Source organism: Coffea arabica, chromosome 7e, assembly GCF_036785885.1.
Source record: "Coffea arabica cultivar ET-39 chromosome 7e, Coffea Arabica ET-39 HiFi, whole genome shotgun sequence".
Lineage (NCBI taxonomy): Eukaryota > Viridiplantae > Streptophyta > Magnoliopsida > Gentianales > Rubiaceae > Coffea > Coffea arabica.
Window position 1 is genome coordinate 6094235 of NC_092323.1, and position 24581 is coordinate 6118815.

General features: G+C 39.0%; 5 protein-coding genes across 6 annotated transcripts; 1 reads left to right on the top strand and 4 right to left on the bottom strand.

The window, feature by feature from the left end:
- Positions 1-736: 736 nt before the first annotated feature.
- LOC113701366 (xyloglucan galactosyltransferase XLT2) lies at positions 737-3230 on the bottom strand. The gene has a single exon (XM_027221981.2). The coding sequence runs from the start codon at positions 2533-2535 to the stop codon at positions 985-987; it is 1551 nt and encodes a 516-aa protein (XP_027077782.1). The 5' UTR covers positions 2536-3230; the 3' UTR covers positions 737-984.
- A 1121-nt stretch (positions 3231-4351) lies between these two features.
- On the bottom strand, positions 4352-7384 carry LOC113700353 (protein trichome birefringence-like 19). Its single transcript, XM_027220782.2, has 2 exons — positions 6354-7384; positions 4352-5371 (listed from the first exon to the last, which is right to left on the bottom strand). The coding sequence occupies exons 1-2, from the start codon at positions 7035-7037 to the stop codon at positions 4601-4603; spliced, it is 1455 nt and encodes a 484-aa protein (XP_027076583.1). The 5' UTR covers positions 7038-7384; the 3' UTR covers positions 4352-4600.
- A 2153-nt stretch (positions 7385-9537) lies between these two features.
- LOC113701780 (protein trichome birefringence-like 19) lies at positions 9538-14158 on the bottom strand. 2 transcript variants are annotated; one of them, XM_027222573.2, is made up of 3 exons: positions 13785-14158; positions 11486-12302; positions 9538-10621 (listed from the first exon to the last, which is right to left on the bottom strand). In XM_027222573.2, the coding sequence occupies exons 2-3, from the start codon at positions 12149-12151 to the stop codon at positions 9842-9844; spliced, it is 1446 nt and encodes a 481-aa protein (XP_027078374.1). In that variant the 5' UTR covers positions 12152-12302; positions 13785-14158; the 3' UTR covers positions 9538-9841. The 2 variants fall into 2 exon arrangements, with proteins under 2 accessions (XP_027078374.1, XP_027078375.1); XM_027222574.2 differs by having other exon boundaries at positions 13761-14158.
- Positions 14159-18185: 4027 nt separating this feature from the next.
- Positions 18186-20024, top strand: LOC113701952 (xyloglucan galactosyltransferase XLT2-like). Its single transcript, XM_027222867.2, has one exon. It carries the CDS (start codon positions 18245-18247, stop codon positions 19706-19708), a length of 1464 nt encoding a protein of 487 aa, XP_027078668.1. The 5' UTR covers positions 18186-18244; the 3' UTR covers positions 19709-20024.
- A 601-nt stretch (positions 20025-20625) lies between these two features.
- LOC113701956 (protein trichome birefringence-like 19) lies at positions 20626-23121 on the bottom strand. Its single transcript, XM_027222877.2, has 2 exons — positions 22369-23121; positions 20626-21507 (listed from the first exon to the last, which is right to left on the bottom strand). Exons 1-2 carry the CDS (start codon positions 23119-23121, stop codon positions 20728-20730), a joined length of 1533 nt encoding a protein of 510 aa, XP_027078678.1. The 3' UTR covers positions 20626-20727.
- Positions 23122-24581: the final 1460 nt, after the last annotated feature.

The window sequence follows — 24581 nt, forward strand, 5'->3', positions numbered from 1 at the left end:
AGCAAGAGGGATTGATAATAATGGAGTTAAAACTCTAGGATTACACGATAGAACTTGACAAATGATTTAGACATGATTTGATAAAAAAAAAAAAAAAAAAAAAATTAGAGGGCACCTAACCCGCTCCATTCTTACTTTCGTTAGTCTTCACCGACAATTTCAGCACACGGAATGTAAATGGTTGACATTGCTGAGTTTAGCTGAAATCCTACGCCACCGAAAAAAGGGAGAAAGGAAAAAAAAATGGGAGAAAAAGAAAGCTGTATCGTTTCATTTCCATCCAGTAGCTAATATTTGAGTGATGCAAGTTCGGGCCGTGTCATGCGTTTGTTTACTTGTCAAATGAACGATGCACAATATGGACAACATGAAAATGCTAAAGTCAGTTGCTTTCAATATTGGCTGGCTTAGATTTTCCTTTCTGTAGTAATCAAATACAGACTGAAGAATTTCGCTGGAGATGCGTAGCAGCTGAACTGGCAACGTCACAAATCAAGACCACCGAATCTCCCATCAAAGCTTTATGCACGAAATCAACGGCACTGGGAAAAAACGAGGAAGGATTCATAGTTGGGAGATTTTTGTTTTCATATTCTCAAAGGAGTGACCAATCGACCTCTAATCTTCTTTCCCATTTGAAAATGGCACGCGTTGCTGAGTAGGTTATGAATGAATACGTGTTCAATCAATCTAGAAACTAATGAAGGATTTAAAGGTATTGGAAGAAACTTGAGAATTGTTGAAAAAAAATATCTATCCCTTAAAAGCGAGTGTGATGTCTCTCATACATCCTTTTCTAAAATGGTTACAAATTCACTTTGAAAAAAGAGACAAAAAAATAAGTAATTGAACAAAACAATCAAAGTATGTATGGGAGAAAAAGAAGAAAAAATAGAGCCGTGAGTTGCTGAGTGCAACCCCCCCCCCCCCGGCGGCGGGGGTCGTTGTCGTCCGTAGCCATCGACTTACTCTGGGAACGTGATCTCATTCATGATACGGGTCCCGACCCGTATGGATTTTGGCAGTTTTTACTATTCTTCTTAGCACTTCCTCCACGCCTATGTCGAAGGCATCTTTGAGATTGCCCAACCCTCCCTCCGCAGCTGGAAAAGCGTACGAAATCCTCGGGATCATGTCAATCACTTTCTCCCTCATCCTCTTGACGTCTTCCCTGCTGTATCCCTCCAACACTTTCCTTATCGAAGTCCCGTTCCTCACTTTATTCCGGTGGATGAAGACCGAAAAGGACTCGGGTTGATCAGACATGTACAGCTCGTACTGGCCCCCAATGGTTCCCTCCCAGAAAAAAACGGGTATGGAGCCGGCCAGCATGCAGTCGAACGTGGACCTCCTGGTGACCGAGTCCCCCCTGGGCTGCAGACAAAAGTCCGAGTCCAGAAAGGCCTCCAGGACCGAGGAAGCGCCGTCCAAGCATGGGGTCTTGGCACAGTCCACAGCTTTGCACGAATCCGACTCCTCGTAACACTGATCCAGCAACAAAGCCCTGAAATCGTTCTTGATATACCCGCGTTTTCCCCCAACAAACGTGAAGAGGCTCGACCGTTTACGACTCCGAACAAATTCCTGCCACTGCCCAACTTCCGAGGTGGTCCGGGGATGGAATCCGGAGGGATAGGGTACGCTGACTTCCAGTGGGTCCCCAAGGCTCTTTTCTATCGTTAAGCGGAACATTTGTCTCATGAGGGGCATGAGGAGGAAGCTAGTCCCCCAGTCTCCATCGCGGGCCCGTCTAAAATCCCACGAACTACGCCCCAGCATAAGAAAATGATCCGAACCGTTGGATCTCTTCCACTGCGGTTGGCCCTTGATCCACCGGAGCAAATTCTGGCACGGAGCATCGCGCTCTTTCGCAGTGTAGTTTGTGAACAGATACTTGGAAACCGCCAGCCCAGCGTAAAAGGGCACGTAGAATGCCGCAGCCGATTCTGGCTCCATGGTTCTGCACCTGTAGGTGGAAATCCGAGCGTGAAAGATAATCTCGCCGGCGAAAAGGTCGGTCCAGTACCAAGCATGAGCGAGCTCTCGCGGGACCGTGCCGGCGAGCGTAGTGGCGTTTGGTCCGAACCCGTCGTTGGACACCGCCGCGCACTGGGATCTCCGGGGGTCTAAATCCTGGCAATTCTCCAGCAGTTTCTTGTTGAAAATTGGAGGAAGGTCGTATACATAAACCCTTCCATACTTGCATTGTGCTCGGTCATCGGGATGCTGGGGAGGAACCAGCAGCTGTTGACTAACCTGTTCCGGCGGCGTCCCCTGGAGCTGGGGACGACGGACGGGCGACAATCGGTCGGCGGCTGTGGGAGGACTGGGAGCACGAGTGGTGGCAGTGAAGGCTAGGAAGATACAAAATTCCAAGAGAAAAAGAATGAGGGCCCATGCGAATTGGTGGAAAGAAACATGGGAGCGGACAAAATTAAACGCCTTCTTGAAATCGAACGCAGTAATAGTACGCTTGGGATTCCCATGGACACCGCGGTCCTTAACTTGTGACGAGGAATTGGAAAGGGGAAGCATTCTGCCCCGACTCTGATCTGAAGTGGTGGCTTTGGTCCTCTCTTTTGGCCTTCGTCTCGTCTTGGGAGTGCAAATTGCATATGCGTATGCTCGTGTTAGTTTGTTAAAACGTTAATCTCAACCGACGAGACTAATTCTAGCGCAAACACCATCAAACCGAGCGTTGTCGGATGAATTAGAGAATGATACAAGTCTGTCTGCAACAACAGCAACTAGGGTCAATATTTGTGGATTGCGTATAAAATTTGTGTTTGTACTGGGCATCGTATTACTATGTGCTTGCACCAATCGATTGTCCCCTTCATCTTCACTGTCGAATCGCGAGGGATTGACATTTGTCACAAAATTACACCGTTTAGTTTAGGCGAAAGCAGGAAGCCACTGGCTGGAACGAGGCATCTTCTCGCCTCCTTTATAAAAGAACAACAAAGACGTTCGATATGAATTGCTTCCTTTTATTTTATTCTTTCCCCCAATGATAACCCGGTTGAGCAAAATAAATCAAGCTTCCAGAAATTTGTTTTATTCGTATTTTAGTAGTTTCTTTAGTGTCATGCTTTTAGTAATTTTTTTAGTTGAGTAATTGATATTTTATTAAACGGTTACTCGTGTGGTAATTTCTAATTGTTCAAGCATTGTCAGCCATAGATAGGCGGCTACTTGTTAAATACTATATAAATTACCAACTTGTTAGTTTCTTATTCTTCTTTCGTTTGAGATATTAAAGAAATTATTGTCAGTAATTACGTTTATTCATCTCTTCTCTCCCATGTATTTTATTTTCTCCCATTAATTCTACAGCCTTGCACGTTAATATTATTAGAACTCATAAAAAATGTCATGCTAGGCATCAACTATATATTGATGAGTTGAGTTCTTCACTCAGGGAGCTGCTGACAAATGAGTGAAAATGAATATTAAAGAAAGAAAAGAACCAAAAAAAATGAATTCAATGATTTGAAAGAGAGAATGCAAAAAAGACTATCCTTTCCCTTATATTAAAAAACAAAAAAGGGCAATGACTATCCCCTGTCTTAATCGCGTACAATTTGGTTGTCCCTTGTTTCTTTTGTATGGAAAAGTCAAGTTGTTGCCAATTTCCAGATTCTCTATTTCCGAATACAGTTGGATTTCGATTTCCCGGAAATATGATGTCGTGTTGCCCTAAGAACTTGTGATTTACTCTTTATCATCAAGTAATAATTTAGTTACACATCTTTTAACACCTAATATAATATGCCACCTACCAGACATTAATGGAACATGTGAAGAATCACAGGGCAAACAGATAGTCTGTAATGGATGGAAAAAGATGTGTAATTAGATTAAGTGCTAAGATGTTTGTCAAGTCAACAACAAATGAGTTATGGTTGAAAAGAACATGTATGATTAGATTAAGTGCTAAAATGCTTGTCAAGTCAACAACAAATGAGTTACTTCTTGCACCGAAGCTGATCAAGACAGCCATTAGTACTCCCCCCCCCCCCCCCCCCCCACCAAACAAAAAAAAAATCCTCTAGCAATAGAACCAACACATTCTTTAGAAAATCAACAAATCATTTACAGCTAGAATCTGTGACGTTTAATAGAAGGAAGTGTTTCGGCCTTTATTCCCATGAGTGGATGCATGGGTGATCAATTAGCATCCATTGCTAATCGATTGCCTTTAATGAACATTTTTCTTATAATGGACGTGTATGTAAACTGAGGGTCGCACTGATCAGATAACTGTAGATCATGATCAGTGATTTTTATAACGTAGTGCACTGGAATTTCACGATTGTGAAAAAATTGCTATAGATGATACAAATCCAAGTCGCTGAACGGTATTGGTGTTTCCGATAGAGAAGTTTCCGATAGAGAAGGGAACAAACAATCTTTAAAGAACAGTTTAGAGAAAGAAGGAAAAAAAAAAAAACAGCACTATAAACGATGGAAAAAATATGAATGTCTCCTTGAAATTATCTCTTTGGTATATGTGGCTGTAGCTGACTAGCTGTGGCTGGCCAATTGCGGCAACTGTTTCTGCGAAATGAAATCCAGGAATTATACCCAAATACTACTCCTATACCAATGATTTTCTTGCTTCCTCCCTTTCGATTAACTCTTGCAAGAAGTCATTCCACGTGTCAATGGGTCCAGGCAAACACCAATGCACGCAATCATTAGCCATTTTCTCATTTGGCCAGTGGCCATATTTACTTGGGTGACCATCCGGTCTTAGCAACATGGGCTGTGTTGCATCTAGCAACCTAAATTTCAAACCTCTCTTGCTTCCTTCTTCTTGTGCGATTCTGAGTTCCCGCTGTTGAATCTCGTACATTTCTACCATGTAGTCCTCCAAGACAGCCTCATTCCTCTTATAAGGCATCGTTCTCACACAGTCTCCACCTTTGTCCCAAGATCCACCTTCGAAGTGTGACGGGGTAATGGTCCTGAGGAATGTCACGCCCTTAAAATTTGCTAAGCTGTTAATGGCTCTGAAAGCAGTTCTGAAAGCTCTTTCATAGCTAAAGTTCATTCTCAAGTGAGCAACATTGTCCAGTTGACAGGCGAGGCAGCCAATCAGAGTGCGATTTTCATAGAAAATGGTTGGCCGGAAGAACCATTGGCCAGCTGAAATAACAATGTAGTCGTACCCTTCAACCTTTGTTGTCCAGTCCTCGTCAAACTCATCTAGATATAGATTGAAGGGGCGGGTGACGTCGTTGGGATCAGTTTTTTCTGACCTTACCAGATACGGAGCTGAAAAGATGGAAATATTGAAGTTATAATCCTTGTATACCCAATGCTGGTTCTCATCATTCCCAGTAGAAACATCCAGAGGATCAAGAACCTGGATATACACGAAAAGATGTTTAATCCCAACTTCCACAGAGCATAAACTAATGATGTTTTCCAGTTGGTTGGTTGATTAGCCAGGTATTTTCTTTGGGTTGAATTGTGTGAATGATACATTCTCAATGTTTACTCTGTCTCAGTCTTGGTAGAAGAAATCAATTCGAGCTTTTACTAGAAACAATCTGCCATCTAGACGATAGCCATCATCATCTCGAAAGTGCGTATTTCCTATTTACCATATTAGATGTAAAAAGAGATTATATAATCTTTCCGTTTCTTTTTGATATATAATCAGAGTTATTAAACTTAGAATACTGAAGTGGATGGTCGACATTTCTAGATCCTGCCTTGCTAGCCTGACCCAGATTTGTAATTCAGATCATTTACGCAGGTGGTTCATTACAGCTCCTAGATGTAATCCTGACAAAATTAAGAAGAAAGATCCATGGACTACGGCAGCCAAATGTCTTGTATGGATAAGCTTCTAAAATGTCAGAAGCCAGAAAAGGGATGCTAGCCAAGTCACTATATGTGATTTTACTAGAAGATCCTAAACTCCTCAGCCATTCAATTTGTTTCAAAAACCCAAAATTAACCGGCAACTGCCTATCAAAGCCGCAACTTCCCAAGGAAATGCAATAAATCTTCAACAGTAGGTGCTGATTACCTTAACCGTTTTCACCGAACCAAAGGAATGCGACGAATATTCACTTTGAAGTCTTAATTAAACCGTATTGAAGCATTCAAAACCATTTGGGTGCCAGAACATGAGACATCGTCACCTGACAAGGATTAGGGACAACTACTAGGCCAAATGGACTTTAAATTCTAATGACCCCTTTCCGTTGAGATTAGCAGAAATGGCGACAGAAAAAGTTCTACTCATACTGAAAACAGTGAGGACCATTGGTTAAATAAAGACTAATTAAGAAGATCAGAGATCGTAATAGTGAACAGTTTGGGGAGGACTTAATTACCCTGGACAAGAGACAGATCAATGACTGCATATGGTTCCTTGCGACAGAGTCTCCAATAAAGGCAATGGACTTTCCTCGGACCAGCTCCAAGAAATGGTTGGGATCGAAGATTGGCAGCACGCACCCGTCTGGTTTCCACCTCCATTTCAAGAAACCCGTGTCGGGTCTTGCGTATTTCAAGCAATTCTGATGGTCTTGAATCCTATAACAGGTGGCGTTGGTATAATATGGCGCCTCTGGGTTGGGAACCCATTCCCCTGAAAACAAATCACAGTAGTTTTCTTGAGTAGTACCTGTTGGATTCTGGGAATTTGTCCTGTTGTAACTATGATCAATCTGAGCAGGAGAGCTTGGGCTTGGAATTGATGAGGACGTGGTGCTGCCGGCAGCTGCTGTTTCTTGTGCTGCTTTTTGGCTTCCGGGCTCATCGCCGCCTAGAATTTCTTTGGACTTCGTTGTATCATTAGATTCCGGCCATTCGGGATCTTTAGGCCTCCTTATCGTTGACTCCTCGAGAGAAGGGGTTGCTTCAGATATTTCACCGAGCTTGTACCAGAATGAAGGAGGAGAATACACAGAAATGACAAGAGACAAAAGAATAGTTATGGCGATGAGGAAAGTGGCTACTTTAGGTATCCTTCTTAGCTTTAGCTGTAAGGAAAGCTCACCGGCTTGGCGTTTCATAACTTCAATGACGATAACACAACAGGAGGGGGGAAAATAAACGGTGCGACTCAACTTTTCCAAATATTGACTTTTCCTTTCCCCAATAAAGAGAAGGATTGGGAACAGAAGGAAGGCTTTGCGGCTTTTAGTTTTGGAGCTTCTTCTGGGTTTAAGTTTGTAAAAGCCGTAACTCTAACTTGGTTAGAAAAGGTCGAGAGGGGAACAGAAGGAAGGCTGCAGCAGTACAGGGGATATAAGGAATACTTACGAACTTCAATCTGCTCAAAAAAAAATACGAACTTCAACGAGACAGCACCACTAAAATTAAAGGCCTTCACTCGTACATGCTACAAAAGCAACAATTTGTCTTGCCATATATTAAATCAAGCCTAATAATTATAGTAGTTTCTATATTATATTATTGTTTAGCAGGTTTTAGGTCAAATTAAGTTTTTAATAATTTTATTATTTAGTAATTGAGTATTATACTAAGTAATTACTTACTTATTAAATTTGTTTCTTATTTATCAATTCATGTTGAATATATATATGTATATATATAATGTGTTAAAGTATTGTTTTCAGTTGAAAAGAGCAAAAGAGTTTTGATTGTTGTAAAGATATTTATTTATGTCGAGATCATGATTAATAAACTTCTCCGAGAGAGGAAGTATTGAGTTGAGTGGTAAATAGAAAAAAAAAACTATTTTCTCACATATGTTTATATGCATTAAATATCCTCTGCCGCTGCAAGAACAGACATGTTGAAACTTGAAACTCAAAACCATCCCCGTTTAGTCAAAGATGAAATTAGTGTGGCCATTTAAGCCGGGGTTCCCAAGTACTACTCCAGCTTAAAATATGACTGCAAGTAAATACTACTACTACTAATAAAATTTTTGTCTACTTACTGCATACACATATTATTTGCCTGGCCGGCTCAAAAGTTAAACCCGCAGGATTCAAGAATGGAAACAAAAAATTTATAATTTTAGTGCAGCGTATCAAAGAATGGTTGTGCAGCATATAATTTTACTGTAGCATAACTAGAGTAGTTAGCCACCACGTGCCTTATGGAATAGGAGGTTACCTCCTATCAAAATTGTTACTTACTGTCATTTTCCTTAAATTCATATGGGTGCATGATGCACCATATGATTCGATGATTCCAATCAATTTTTCGTACCCTGTTGGGTTACTCCCAGAATAAATTAGAGTAGAAGTAGATATAGATGATAACAATTGAACAAATATATATATATATATATATATATATATATATATCAAAGAATGGTTGTTCACCATCCATATGGCATTCACAAGTTCAGGTTCCTGTTACTATTATGATTTATGATTTCAAAGGTAACCAAAAAAAAATGTATACATTGAATACAGACAATCCACAACCTTCCATTTATCGAACTCAACAGAATTCAACGGGCGAACGTGCCTAGAAAAGGTCGACAAGAATTTCTTTGTATCCGTACGTACGTGCGCATGTTTTAAGTTTTGCTGTCCTTGTAATTAGAAAGGTAAGAAAGAATAGGTAAAGCTTCTTCTCTAAGTCAAAACAAAACCATTTTTGCGGCGCGGCTCAACCATTCATTCATAACTGATTGGATTAGTTAGGCCTCGTATAATCGCCAAATCCGTATATAGTTTCCAAGATCTCACCATAGCAATGTAATACAAAATCGACAAGCTTCGTTGGCAGATCAAATTCGAAGGGGCAAAAGAAAAAGGACAGGACATACCTAAAGCGATGCGGCGCCCCCAGGAAGAAGATGAATCGAGCAAAAAAATAGTAATCAATCGACTAAGCAGCTGCGAAGTGGGGGAAACAGCTAGCCCAGTCTCGCAGGAACAAGTCCGATGCTCAATGGCCGCCAATCCATCCAACAAGTCCTATGCACGAACGCCGGCGTATGCAGGCTGTTTTATTCTATGAAAGCCCTCTGACGAGGCCTAGGTACAAGTATCCTGCCGCTTTATCAGAGGAAGCCCAACCCCATGCCAAACAATAAATTATGATTTCTCTAATGTTTCATCTCTGTCTCTCTCTCTCTCTCTAACTTGTATAAATAATAATAATCTTTCTGCACTCATAATTAACAAATAGGAGTATGTAAAATCATCCATAGTTGAAAATTAGAAGGGCTGCAAAAGGTGTAATTAAAAGTTACAGACAATTACACACAATTACATACGACTCCAAACCTATATAGACAACTATGAACTACTAGTTTTCCTATAATTATTATTCTCTCTCTTGATTCCTATAATTTAGGTATTTTCACTCTCAATTCTACCCATGTTGTGTAAGTATTTTGACAAATCTTTAAAATACCAAGCAATATAAAACAAGAATTAAGAGAGTTTTAATATGTCCTTTGACTTATCAAAGCCACTGGAATCCGTCAACTAATAACGGCATTATTCAATGTATATACATCAGATTGCCAACTTCAGAGAAAGAGAAAGGAAAGGGGGAACCACCAACCACCTACGGCTTAAAAAGTAAAGATAAATGAAAGCATTGAACATAAAATCAAAAAGAATCCATACAGGAGGTGACCAACTTTTGAGACCTCAAACCTTACACATCTTGAATTCAAATATCCCTTCTTCTTTTTTCCCGGCTTTTTAAGCCTACCCTCTCTGCTTGACCCCAAAAAAAAAAAAAAACCATACAGCTTCTGGCGGCATGGCTTTTGTCAATTTGTGCTCCCTAATGAATTCAATGACTGTAAGCAGTTTTTTCTTCTTTAAATCTTTCGATAATCAAATGTCATTTCATTCGGCGACCGACAGAATACTACTAATTAGGTAACTGGTTTGTCTGATTCCTCCCTCCTTAATAACTCTAACAAAACATCATTCCACGAGTCGATCGGTCCAGGCAAACACCAATGCACACAATCTCTGGGCAACTCCAACTTCTGATCTGGCAAATGGCCATACACGCTGGGGTGACCATCCGGTCTCAGCAGCATAGCTTTCGTTGCATCAAATAACCTAAGCCTCAATCCTCGTTTCCTTCCTTCTTCCTGCGCAATTCTAAGTTCCTCTAATTGGATCTTGTACAACTCTAAATTATATCCCTCTAAGACGGCTTCATTTCTCTTGTAAGGCCTGGTCCTAGGACAGTTTCCACCGCTATCCCAAGTTCCATTTTCAAAGTGCGAGGGAGCAAAGGTCCTCAGAAATATTACACCCTTGAAATTTTGCAGACTATTAATGGCTCTAAATGCTGTTCTGAAAGCCCTTTGATAGCTAAAATATGTTGTCAAGCGAGTGACATTCTCCCGTGGACAATATTGGCAGCCGACCAAATTGCCCTTTTCGTAGAACATGGTTGGTCGGAAGAACCAGTGGCCAGCGTTGATGATAACGTAGTCATATTCTTCAATTTTGGTTGTCCAATTTTCATCAAACTCGTCAAGATATAGACTAAAAGAACGGGTCCTGTCCTGGGGACCAGTTATCTCAACTGACCTTACCAAATAAGGAGCCCAAAAGATTGACATTCTAAAATTGTATCCTTGGTACTCCCATTGCCTGTTCTCATCAGTTGAATTTGAAATTTCTCGAGGATAAAGCACCTGGAAATAAAGTGAAAAGATTTAATTTCACCATCTGATCATAACGAGAGAAATTAATTTACACAAAATCAAATGGGACAACAATAAGCTTCTCCTACACCCCCACACAACACACCCCCCCCCCCCCCAATTTAAAAAAAAAAGGCTTCCTTTTTAGGGTGTGTCTGTGTAACGTACTACATCCTTTACTTGTGTGTACTATGATAGCAATGATTTCTTTGATGTATGAAATTAGGTAGCACTTCAGGTTCGACATTAATTAGGATTTCAGTACCGATATGCATTATCTTATGCCAAAGGTGACATTAATGCATTTAGGGGTGCAAACGAATCGAGTCGAGTCGAGATTTGGTCCAATCGAGTCAAGCCTTGAGCTCGAGTTTGAGTTCGATAAAACTAAGGCAAGGCTCGAGCTCGAAAAAATAAAAATAACTATTTTTTTAAAATAAATAAAATAATATTTTTTTCTTAATAAATAATAAAAATATTAAGGATATATATATAATTTTACTATTAAAATAAAAAATATATATATATATACTCAAGCTCGCGAGCTAATGAGCTTAATATTTTGAGCTTGACTCGAGCAGTGGCTCGATTCGTTTGCACCCCTAAATGCATTTAATCTCAGTTGCAAAAGAATTCAAGGGAACCAGTAACAACCGATCAAATATTTTGCTTGGTGTCCATCAATCATCGTAAAGCATCACAATCCTTTTTTTTCCTCCCTACAGATACAATCTTCTGATATTAATGAAAACAACAATGTAACAACGAGGTGATAGTGGCCATCTTGGACAATAATTTAGACCTCGGACAATATGCCGAATTAGCAAATATTTTTAGAGGTGACAGTGAACTTACCCTGGACAAGAGACACATCAATGACTGCAAGTGATTTCTTGCCACAGAGTCTCCGACAAAGGCAATAGACTTTCCCCTGACAAGTTCCAAGAATTGGTGTGGGTCGAATATAGGCAGTTCACAGCCATCTGGTTTCCATCTCCATTTCAAGAACTCTATGTCAGGCCTTCCATATTTCATGCAATTCTGATGTTCTTGAATTCCATAACAAGAGTTGGTATAGTACGGTGCCTCAGGGTTCGGAACCCACTCCCCTGAGAATAAGTTGCAGTATTCTTCTTCTTGTGATCCATGTGCTTCTATTTCTGCTGATTTTGAAACCTCAACTTCCTCTCCCTTTAGGCTTGGTGGCTCCTCCTCATCCTCTTTTGTTACTTTTCGGTCCTCTACTTCACTTTCTCTGCGGTTACAGGGCTCAGAACCATCATGCTCATTACGACATGCCTCCAAAAGGACACCTGAAGAAGCAGTTGGCTTTACTGGTTCCTCCGCAGAATCAAACTCAGAAGGAAGTTTGGATGCTTTCTTCGTATTGAATTGTGTTGAAGGGGAATAAATGGAGATAACTGATAACAGAATAGTTAGGGCTACAACTGAGGCTATCTTTGGTATTTTTCTTCTAGTTTGATGTTTCCTTAGTGAATGCTCAATGGCTTGGAACTTCATTTTTAAGGCCTTAAAGGAAAACTAATTAAGCCAGAGAAAGAGAGAATGAGGATGAAGGAGCCACCAAGGAACTACACACAGTAGTAGATCAGAAAGAACTTGTGGCCAACGTTCCTCTCGAGTTTTTAACAAAGGCACGTATTGGAAGTTCCTTCACAAAACCAAATCCAAATATAAAACACGTATTAGCAGGAGAGTTGGAGGTTTTTCTTACGCAGAGCATGTGAGACATAAGGAGCAGAAAACAGAGCAATGCAATTCATACTATTTTCTCTGCTTAAACCCAGAAACAACAGTAATACTTAATTTTAGTAATGCAAGTTCTGCATTGCCTTGGCACAGTTGTGTATAGATTAATATTTTAAAGTTGAAACTAGGAAACAACAAAGAATGCCTCATATGTAGTCAATTCAGATCTGAATAAAAAGTGGGAAATTGTGGACTATGGACTATGAAGCCGAAGCCATCATGTTCTAAAGTTATTCAACAGTTGATGTTACTGCAGCAGGGCTACTGAAAGTATCAACAGCCTAAGCATCAAAACATACAAAGTTAAGACCATGATTGCTGCAACTTCAACGACTCCTCTTTTTCTCTTAACTTTGCTTTTTCACTAACATCTTGAACAACTCATTAAACAAGCTTTAAGTATCTTTTAAATGCTGAAACATGATGAAAAGGTTAGCTAAATGACCTATGTGTTCATTGCAAAACATGGAAGAATTTACTGGTTAGAGTTAAAATTCCAATTATCACTAGCATAACCAGTTCGATGGTGAGAATATAACCGTATGAACAAGAAGCCAACTCAATCTGTCAGCAAATCAAGGTTAGAATAACAGTCTTTAGATGTTATTGGTTAGTAACAGTAGTTATGCAAGATGAGCAAAGATTAATTCCAACTAGCATGTCAATATTTGGGTTGGACTCTAGAGAGAACAACTTCTTAACGTGTTTCCACAGCCACATTGTCAGACAAACCTTCTTTGTGACTTGTGGTGGTAAGCATGTGCTTCTTATCTTCACGCCAACCAATAAGTATGAGTTTATTCATGTGAATCTTTCAAATGATTCACAGAGTTTCATCTTAGAAATACAAGTAGTTAAAAGATCATTTTATCTTGGAATTTTATGTTCAATTTTCTCAAGAAAAAATATACCTTATTTCATTTTTGTCCATAAAACGACCAAAGTCAATATATATTCCAATTCCAAGTTGACGACCAGAGTCTTACTTATACATTATACAACCAAATCAATAACGAATTACTAGCAGTTAAACTCAAATTATTACAAGTATGACAAAACGAATCGACCTAAACGAATTAAGTGTATACTGACAAGTCCAAATCCTCATTAAAATGTGGTACTGCCGTTGTTTTCTAAGTGTCAATCATGCAGTATGGTCGTAGTTTGGACGGTCCATTCAGTTTAGTCATCAGTCATCAAAGAAGGCAACAAATACTACCAAGCAGGAGTTATGCTCTACATTATCTCATGCACCAGTATACCGCATAAAAATCATGATAACAGACATGACACTGGTGATGTATATGATAATCAAGATAATTACTACTCAATTAATTAACAGCATACAAAAGTGTCAGACCTAATCAGCAAAAAATGGAGTTACCTCCAAACTTCTCCTGAGCATTCCGCCTTCGGACCAGAATTCGTGCGATAAAGAGAGTCAATCGTGTATAGAGATGCACAGTTGAACAAGCTGTCATGTACTATGAAATTGTCAAGGGATGGAGAGGCAGAATGGCAGATCCAGTTTAAAGAGAAGTGAGGCTGGGCTGTGGCAGGTTATAGGAGAATTAGGACCCGCGGCAGCTTGTCAAGCAGAAACCGGCAGTAGAGTGGGTAATGGGGGAGGAGAGGAAGAAAATGTCCGGAAGGAAGAGGAGAAGAGCTCTGTACGAAGATGGTGATGAACTTTGGCTCTTAGCTTGCCTTGGTACTTGGCCCGGGTTCGGTGGTTTGTTCAAATGTGGGGCCATAGTACAAATGCATGTGTCTGCTCCCACGACATCAGTGCACGACGCTTACCCATATATAACTAATTCTAAGCATTACAACTACCAATGTAACCATTACCATCCGAATAAATTAAGAAATTAAAGTTTGCTTTGACAATAAAAATTTTATATAAAATTCATTTATCATAAATATTACTCCACCTATTTTTTTATTGCACGCAAATCGAATCGAATGTATTAAAAGCACTAGTAATAATTATAGTAGAGTCTCATATAATAAAATGCCAAAATACAACTTGCAATGCAGGTATAAATAATATGAATATATCTTAATATCTAGATTTATTTAGTTTGTTTAAATATATTGCATAGTACAATTCTTACTAACTATTGTAGGAGATTCTAATCCAAAATTGCTTTGGTCGCCTACAATACATAAAGGTGGAGTTTTAGATTTGGTGTAAACATTTCTTTGTTTTGTCGTCATTTTTAAAATTTTCAATTTCGCCCTTCTAATTATGTAATTATATCAGTCGTGATTGCATATCATGCTAACTAACATAACTAAAATTAAACTTCACCCTTACTATGTAGGCATATGTCACCTACATAACTACCCATAAAACATTTTAATCATCAAGTTAATTAAAATTTTATTAAAAAAACTATTAAAAATCAAACTTTTTTGTTTATAAAAGTTTTTTTACTAAATTCTTCCGAATAAAAAAACTAATGTTTCTATTTTTCCAAAACGGTAAAGCTAATGTTTCTAAGCCATACAAACATGGAGTGTGTCCTTGCCTCCTTGGCACTTGTTTGAAACTAGGTGCTGGCTACTTTAGCAACGATGATTCAGCTCAACTTGAAAGTTTCCAGCTCAAGCTGTTCGAATAAGTAAACAAGTTTCTACGTACCCCACAATCTCAAGTATATTACTATTTCCCCACTTCTAGTTTTTTTGAATATAACTTTATATAAAAAAAAAAGGCCGTAAAAGTTACCAAAAGCAACTAACTGACGAGGATATCAGTAGATTATGGGGTATTTACTCTGAGTTTAAGGTCCATAGGGGTATCCTCTTGTCACCATTTGGCTTGATGGGTATTTCTTGTGGGTCCCCCTTAGATTGCTTTCTGGCCGATTTGCTGATGTTTGCTGCATGTCTCTCATTGTTTCGGTGTGTGTGTAATGTTTCGTTTCGGACAAAAAAAAAAAAGAAAAAGACGTGGACATAAAATATATCTAAACATTATCAAAACTTCGGACATGTTTTCATGCTATTGTGCATGGTACATTTTTTGGGGTTAAATTTTGATAAACCTATAACCTCGTAGCATGCAAAATTAGTTCTTTTTAATAACAACCTACATTAAATAAGGATATTTTAGAGAAATTAAAAGATAACTATATTTTTTAATTGAAAAATGGATTACAATTTGGGACAAATAAAAAAGGAAAACAGGACTATCAAAATGGGACGGAGGGAGTAGTTGCCAAATGTTCAAACTTTCTCCTCTTAAGGTCTTGCGTTTTAACTTTTAAGCATACTTTCTTTAAAAGTGAAATTTCAAATATTTGGAGCTGTTGTCAATTACTATTCTCTTATACATTACGAAGGGAAATCATCAAATTCATAAGAATACATTACGAAGGGAAATAATTAAATTCATAATATTCTTTTAAGACTGGCCCACCCGTCCTTTTTATGACGATCTCTTCTGGTTGGTTTTTTGTCTGCATCGAACCAGAGGTCCGGGTGAACAGTAAAACCCCAACATAATGCCATTATTGCTTTCACTCAATGCATGGAAAGCAGTTCCCTACCACGTGCTTTCTATCAGCCCATTGTCTCCGTCTAGATGGCGACATGTTCTCTGCCGGATCCATATGTAGATAAATCAGATTTTTATTTTATATAAATATTGCATATGTTACTCTTGGATTAGCTATTTTTGGAGATATTTTTGAAATATTTTTCTGTAATAATGAAGTTGAAAAACTTTTACAGTAGATGAGGTTATTTTTATGTTATTTTTTGTTTTTTTGGTGTTTTTTAAGGTTATTTTTTTATGTTTTTGGTGTTTTTGAAGTTATCTAAATTCTAAACCATAGATGATAGAACGCATTACAGTGCACTTTCTGGATTTAAGTGGTCTGCTATATCAAACACAAACGCCCTAAATTACCTCATTTAGATGCCAAACTTTATGAGTACTATTGAAGCAATTTCAATTTTTCCTGCAAAACAGTACGAATAAGGCCACGCTCTTTTTCAAAAAAAAGGCTGGACCAGCCAACAAGCCAGTTTTTTAGCTACTTTAAACGAGATCTTGGGTTTTTTTTTTCCCCTTTCCCCCTCTCCCTGACAAGGATCCTTCACTAAAGTTTGCTATAAGGAATAGAAAACTTTAGGACTACTTAGTGCTTAATTAGCACGAGTAAAACTTCTGTTGCCTCAAATTCCATTCCACGGCGACGTAATACAAAGAGAAGGAAAAAATCAGGGACATGTTTGAATTGCATTTTTCTGAATTTTTTTGTAAAAAAATTATTATAACGATTTAATATATGTAATGTAAAAAAATGATTGCGAAATATATTCACGAAAAATATAGCAAATTTTCAATTTTTTCCAAACAAGGCCTTATCACAAAGATCACCGACAGATCGTCCCTGCACTTTATTTAATGGTAATTGGCAGGTCTGTTTTTGGAAGCCTCCTCCTGCGTGTGCTTGGATGTTAGAAGATGAGCTCTAAGGACGAATAAAACCAAAGGTAGGCCCCTGAGATTATGCCAAATTGCGGCCTATCCAGCTGTGGCGTCCGGTTTGGTTGGGGCCAGAGGGGACTTTCTCTAAATCTCGTTTAGTTTTTCCTTTTCATTGGGCCAAGTTGGTTGGAGGGGGTCTCCAACCCCTTAATTCTCACAATTGAATTGAATTTTGCTAGGCAACAAAAGCACAACAGTTTAGTGGATATTCCCAATCTTAACTAAAAACTTTCTATTCCCGCAAGAGTTCGAGTTCCATGGTTATTGTGTTCGGGGGATGGGGCCTATTCTCTCGAACCGATGGGGGATTAGTCGGGTCCGATTTACCCGATGGCCCGGATACCCTTTCCGTCAGCCAAAAAAAAAAAAAAAAAACTTCCTATTCATTCTTCCCTATGACATGATGAAGTAAAAGATATGTGAATTGATAAATTTTTTGTCTCTCATTTGGATCATGAATCTGATAGTAAACCATACACAATCAGGCCAACGTACAGGAATCAGAAAAGAAATTTGGATATTTACTGTATTTTACTTTTATCAACTTCTCATGGTTTGTGATTAACACATTTGCAAGGTCCGATGTTGTATAGGGGGGGAGAGATAAATATACACACTAACAAATGTATAACGGGAGATTGCTATATACAACACAAACATACATACGTGTAGTCGAAGAGGAATAAATAACACACTACTAATGACACACAATAATAATACTCTTTAACTTTTTTATTCTTCTCAACTGAATATAATAATTAAATGCCTTATATAACCTTGTATACAGTCAAAATAACTCGATGAATAAAGAACGACCATCTAGTACAATTTTCAACTATTATACAATAAATAGAAACATCTAAATAAGTAATATTCTTCTGGAAAAGTAATTATCTAATTTAATATTCAATTATTACATAACAAATAAAAAATCTAAAAGAAAATATTCGGCTTGATATATATATAATGTGACAGCGCTATGTATTCCATGCTAATAACTTTTAAGATGACATGATGGATGCACCAAATTCCCAAAAGCTTGCGAGTTAATCATTAGGAACATTTAAATGTTTTAGAGATTGGGAGGATTCAGGGGTATTTCATCGGTGCCCTTTTGTTTAAACTATTTTTGGTTGAAACTACTCTATATAACAGTAGTGTCACGTAGAATATAGCTTAACTACTGAAGGAGCTTGTCTCCTCGAGTCCTCGTTGCAATAGGATCTGCGGCCTCACAATTTCTAGCTGGTTTCTATATATATATATATATATATATATAAAAGAAAAGAAATCCCATCAAGTACAATAATTTATCCGGCCACAAGAATATTTGAAGAACCATGAAAATGCACCCCTTTGCCAAATTCTCATTATCGTCGTCTGGCACTAGTAGCAGCAGTAGTAGACGCAATTTTGTGGACAAACCCAAGAACCGTCGTGCATGGCTTTTCGTTGCTCTCGTCTTTCCTATTCTCATCCTCCTAATGTTCACCAGTGCTCCGAGGCAATATCTATCCATCCGTCGTCTGAAGCAACGTTTCCGAGCTCCGGCTGGTTCTGAGCAGTGCAAGTACGGCACCGTCTATGTATACGACCTTCCTCCATCCTTTAACAAGAAATTGTTAGACAACTGCCGCGCTATAGATCCGCAGAATTCACTTTGCGATGCTCTCTCTAACGATGGATTTGGCCCGAAAGCCACCGATCTCCAGGGAATCATCCCCGAGGATCTTACTCCCGCGTGGTACGCCACTAGCATGTTTGCCGGTGAAGTTATTTATCATACCAGGATCTCCAATTACAAGTGCAGAACCTACGACCCAGATTCTGCAGCAGCTTTTTACATACCCTTTTATGCGGGATTAGCTATCGCCAAGTATCTGTACGCTAATCGCAGTATTGAGAGCGAGAGAGAATCGCAGGGCGAGAGCTTGGTCAAGTGGGTAACTGAGCAACCGTCTTGGAAGAGATCCAGCGGCGCTGATCACTTTATTATGCTGGGCAGAGTATCTGGGGATTTCAGGCCTGGGGATCATCACATGGATGCAAAATCGGGGTCGAGCTTCGTTCTCATGCCTCCTATCAGACAGACGCTAAGGCTGGCACTTGAACGAAGCCCCTGGGACCGCTACGAGATTGGGGTGCCGTATCCTACGGGATTTCATCCCAGGTCCAACGCTGAGCTTGAAAACTGGTTGAAATTCGTGAGAACTCGCAACCGGTCCAAGCTCTTCACATTTGTGGGAGGGAAAGAAAAGAGGTTGAAGGATGATTTCAGGGGTTTGTTGGTGGACCAGTGCCGCGACGAGTCTGACAGGTGCACAGTTGTGGACTGTTCGGAGACTCGGTGTTCCGATGGAAGCCCGGCAATTCTTGAACCCTTCCTGGACTCCAACTTCTGTTTGCAGCCCAGATCAGGTGATTCTTTCACGAGAAGATCCACATTTAATTGCATGCTGGCTGGTTCAATACCGGTTTTCTTCTGGAAAAGAAGCATCTTTGGTCAGTATGACTGGTTCCTGAGAGATGACCCCGAGCGGTTCTCGGTATTTATAGACGAGAAGCAAGTGAGAAACGGGACAATTTCTATTAGGAAAGTGTTGGAGGGATATGGCATTGAAGAGATTCAGATGATGAGGGAAAGGGTCACTAATCTGATACCTAGGTTTCTTTATGTTATGCCCGGTGATGATGAATACGATGATGGTGGTGTGGGGAAGTATACCATGAGAGATGCAGTTGATATAGCTGTTGAAGGGGTGCTGCGACGATTCAAGGAGCTAAGATTAGTCGAGCGACAATGAGCGCAAACAAATTACCCGCCAAAGGCTCGAGACCTCAGTTCAAGGCCTGCAGTGGGTGATTCTTCTGGGGTCCTCGTTTGCGTGGTTCAACAACAACAATTTTGCTGTTCGGACCTCTAATAAGGTCCGGTTGATGAATTCACAGCACCAGTGTATTGCTAATTGATTAACGCTGGAAATTAATTGCTTGATTCAGAGGATCAGGCTTCATTAGTGTCGTAAGTATGCAAGTATTTATGTTGTCAACAAAAGTCAGTTTGTACTTGTGGATTAATTGAAGAAAAAATACCGTGATAAAAGAGTAAAATTTACTGTACGTAATAAGATGGAGGTATATTGATGATCTATTTGTATCCTCATAGGAAACGCAAATATTCAAACCGTTGAATATTAGGTAAAACAACTATTATTTGCAGAGTTAGCTGCGGAACTTGGCTCCCTCTCAAGACACCACTTACCGAAGTCGTCGGTAATGAAAGTTCCCACAAGTAAAAAAAAAAAATACTAGCGTGGTAGTGTCATAGTAATAGCTAGGAGCCAACCCATATGCAACTTCTAGAGCAGAGACGAGGGAAGAAATGCAGCCCTTAGCCAGATTCATAACATCTAGACGGAATTTTCTCGACAAACCCAAGAACCGTCGTGCCTGGCTCTTAATTGCTTGATTCAGAGGATCAGGCTTCGTTAGTATCGTAAGTATGCAAGTATCTAAGTGGTCAACAAAGTCAGCTTGTACTTTTGGATTAATTGAAGAAAAAAATAACCATGATAAAAGATTAAAATTTAGTGTATGTAATAAGATGAAGGTATATTCTATTTGTATCCTCATAGGAAACACAAATATTCAAACCGTTGAACAAAATTGCTTCAAGGAGTCAAAAAAAAAAAAAAAGAAAAAAGCAAAGAGAAAAGGATAATGGAAGAAACAAATGCATGCTAGAAGTTTATTGCTGTCGCAGTAATAAAATTTTTGGGAGTACGTTTTGTGGGGAGAATCCCAAATGAATTCCTCAACTACTCTAGGTATACCTATATGATGATTTTTTTGTTTCCTCCCGTTTGATTAATTCTTGTAAGAAGTCATTCCATGCGTCGATCGGACCGGGCAAACACCAATGCTCGCAATCATTAGTCACTTTCTCAGTTGGCCAGTGACCGTATTTACTGGGGTGACCGTCTGGTCTCAGCGACATAGCCTGCGTTACATCAAATAATCGAAACCTTAAACCCCATTTGCTTCCTTCTTCTTGAGCAATTCTAAGTTCCTTCAATTGTATTTTGTGCAGTTCTGAGTTATAATCCGCCAAGACAGTCTCATTCCTGTTGAAGGGCCTCGTTCTCACACAATCTCCACCTTGGTCCCAAACCCCACCTTCAAAGTGCGACGGGGCAATGGTCCTAAGGATTGTTACACCCTTGAAGTTTGCTAAGCTGATAATTGCTCTGAAAGCTGTCCTGAAAGCTCTTTCATAACTAAAATTCATTGTGAACTGAGTAACATTGTCTTGTTTACAGGCCAGGCAGCCAATGAGGGTGCGATTTTCATAGAAATTGGTTGGCCTGAAGAACCATTGCCCAGCTGAGATGATAATGTAGTCATACGCTTGAACTTTTGTTGTCCAGCCATCATCAAACTCATCAAGATACAGATTGAAAGGGCGGGTTATATCGTTGGGATCAGTTCTTTCTGACCTTACCAGATAGGGAGCCCAGAACATGGAAACGTTGAAGTTATATTCCCTGTATACCCAGCGTCTATTTTCGTCATTAGCAGTTGAAACATCCAGAGGATAAAGAACCTGAAAATACACGGATAAAAATTATATATTCCATTTGCAGCACAACATTTTCATCTTTATTTCTTATTTTCCTTTTTTGTAGGGAATAATATACGGTGGACTGATGTTCAAGAACTGCAAAAAAGGGGTGGTAATTTGCCTCGGCCAGTTAACAATTACTGTCAATCATCCCATAATTCGTTTTCTCATTCCATCATATCTTCGTTTTTTCTTGCTTTAGGAAGACATCAAATTGATTTAGTCAGTGGAAACACGGAATCAGTTGATCCTTTTTTTTCTTTGTTGTTTTTAATACAATGAGTTTTGTTTTCGTGTAAATCCTGCGCTGCTAACTTACCCATTTTGAAGGAAGATGAAATAAAAATAGGAAATATTTTGGGTTGGAGCACTAAGTTTTATGCTATTGTTCATAAAAGTTGTGCGCATCAAAGTTATAAGCACATTAAAAGTATAACTAATGCAAATCTTTAGTGAACGACGCAAGTTTTACAACAAAACGGATTAACTTAATCTCGTGTGATGAGGGCAAGCAAAATTAAATTCCTCAAAAGGTGGAGCTTTAAATTTGATCACATATAAGCAAATTAAGCAAAAACAAAATGCACAGCAGAGCATAACCAATTCGGACTCATACGGCTGCTATTCTGCCTTGTCTTACTCAAGGAAGCCTGGAGGACCGTTCCTACCACACAAAGAAATTGTACAGATTGCAAGGAGATTTTTTTTATAAAAAAAAAAAAAAAAAAAGATAAAATCTGCAAGCATGGAGTAATCTGAACCAAAAATTTAGATAATGCAAGTATTTCACCAACAAATCAAACATGACTGAGCTAACATGATGAATGTGAAGATGGACTTTACCCTCGACAAGAGGCACATCAATGACAACATGTGATTTCTTGCCAGAGAGTCTCCCACAAAGGCGATGGACTTTCCCCTAACCACTTCCAAAAACTGGTGCGGATCGAATATGGGCAGCTCGCATCCGTCTGGTTTCCACCTCCATTTCAAAAAGTTAGTATCGGGCCTTCCATATTTCATACAATTCTGATGATCATAAATTCCATAACACGTGGAGTTGGTATAATACGGTGCCTCCGGGTTGGGAACCCATTCCCCTGTAAACAGGTCGCAGCTTTCTTTATCTCCCAATTTGCTGTGGTCAATGCCGCCAGCAGGATTAGGAACTGGAGATACCCTCTTAGTTTGTTCCGGTGATCGTTGGATTGGAATTCTCGTTCTTCCCTCATTTTCGTCCCCTTGGCTTGGGCTTGGAGATGGAGCAGACCGCCTTTCAGAATTATTTCTATCCAATGTAGTCTGGGCAACTATCAAGTCACTCTTGATGGAGCTTGGTGGTTCGCTTGGCTCTATTTCCGGTGAATTTGCAGCCTCAGGTTCATCATCTTTTTCAGGTCTCCTTATCGATTCCCTGGGAGAATCAGAAGAAGGGACCGCTTGAGGTACATTCCCAGGATTATATAGTAGTGAAGGAGAATATACGCAAATAATAGTAGCAACGGATAAAGCAATGCTCAAGGCTACAAGAGAGGCTACCTTGGGTGCCTTTCTTCGTCTTTGATGCGCTGGAAGATCAAACATTTGAAGATTCATTCAGGAGGCCTGGAAAGAAATCAAGCAAGAGCCAATGAGAGGAATGGAGTGATCAGAATCACATATAAGTTTGTGCTGAAGATCTAAAACAATTGGTACTCCATACATGTAGTGTATATATATGCATAGAAAAATGGCACGGCACGTGACTAAATGAGGAATGAGGAATGAAAATATGAAATATAGGTCGGGGTGAAACAAGATCGAATCCTAGTCCAATGCAATGGTACGATAAAAAGTTTCTTCTATGAGTATGACATGACGATGGAACAACTCTGCAAATCAAATGAACTTCAGTTTATATGCATGGTAAGATAGAAAACTGCGCGGTGTAATTAATAGAAAGCAGCTTCCGAATGGTTTGACCATTTATAAACTACAACTGGACAAGCTGGATGCTTTTCGTTTCCATTCGATCGAGTAGCATTCGAGGACTGGTTGTCAGTTTATATATATATTTTTAAAATGTTTAACGAACAAGTAGCTTTTCATGCAGAAAATAATCCCAATCACTTCTAAAATTTTATGTGGTCCGGGCGCTAACAAGTTGCAATTCCAAGTGTGTGAGATAGTAGTAATTAAACGTTCCATATGAATGTTGAATGTTTAATTGTGTTTATAAATGTAAAATAAGTCTCTAGTGCCAATTTTGTGAACATAATCATTAAACTTGCCCCTGGCCAAAAAACCCAAGCGACAGCACCATTGACGTCGTTGTTGCTTCATTCATGACATTCATGGAAATTTAGGACCACCGTGATTGGATCCGTCAAAAAGCCATTTTTCTCTAAAAAAAAATTTATAGAGTTTTTCATGAGCACATTTTTTTTACGTCATATCCATCAAATCTCTATAGTAAATATTTCTAAAAAAAACCAAAAAACAACAATTCAAATGAAAAAGTTTCAGGAATAATAATACAACAGCCCAAACTTCAGTGTGAACATGTACCAAGAAAAATAGACGTCGAACTAAAAGTTTATAAAATAAGTGAACTTCTTCCTCTGTGGGTTTTTTTTTTTTCAAAGAAAGGATAAATGATGGGACTCCAATAATCCCTGTCGAATAGGTACAAAAGTCATTGATAGAGTAGTAGTGTTTTATTGACCAAAGTGTACTTAGTTGCTTGGCTAAGTAGTGGAGTAGTATTTTATTTAACTCAACTACTCTGGCATCAGGTTGGTTGGGGGTGCATACTTTTTGCAGGGCTGACAAACTCTTTTAACTTTTTCAAAATCGCGATCCAATACGAGTCTTCCTAGTTAATTGCACAAGTCATGCATTAAATATCACGATAGATTAGCAATTTGTACCAATTTTCAAACTCCTTTTTTTTATAAAAAAAAAAAAAAAAAATTCTACTTTACCATTTTAATGTGAATGATGTCCAATTTTCTTTTTATACTAGTAGTACAAAATAAGATTAGGGGGGCGGTGCAAGGAATTCATGTAGTCAACAA

What these genes read in the sequence shown, in the direction of transcription:
- LOC113701366 (XM_027221981.2), bottom strand. Translation starts at nt 2,535, where the DNA reads ATGCTTCCCCTTTCCAATTCCTCGTCACAAGTTAAGGACCGCGGTGTC.
- LOC113700353 (XM_027220782.2), bottom strand. Translation starts at nt 7,037, where the DNA reads ATGAAACGCCAAGCCGGTGAGCTTTCCTTACAGCTAAAGCTAAGAAGG. An exon ending in TGATCTGTCTCTTGTCCAGG is followed by an intron (nt 5,372 to 6,353) that starts GTAATTAAGTCC and finishes GTGTATATCCAG; the next exon opens with GTTCTTGATCCTCTGGATGT.
- LOC113701780 (XM_027222573.2), bottom strand. Translation starts at nt 12,151, where the DNA reads ATGAAGTTCCAAGCCATTGAGCATTCACTAAGGAAACATCAAACTAGA. An exon ending in TGATGTGTCTCTTGTCCAGG is followed by an intron (nt 10,622 to 11,485) that starts GTAAGTTCACTG and finishes CTTTATTTCCAG; the next exon opens with GTGCTTTATCCTCGAGAAAT.
- LOC113701952 (XM_027222867.2), top strand. Translation starts at nt 18,245, where the DNA reads ATGAAAATGCACCCCTTTGCCAAATTCTCATTATCGTCGTCTGGCACT.
- LOC113701956 (XM_027222877.2), bottom strand. Translation starts at nt 23,121, where the DNA reads ATGAATCTTCAAATGTTTGATCTTCCAGCGCATCAAAGACGAAGAAAG. An exon ending in TGATGTGCCTCTTGTCGAGG is followed by an intron (nt 21,508 to 22,368) that starts GTAAAGTCCATC and finishes GTGTATTTTCAG; the next exon opens with GTTCTTTATCCTCTGGATGT.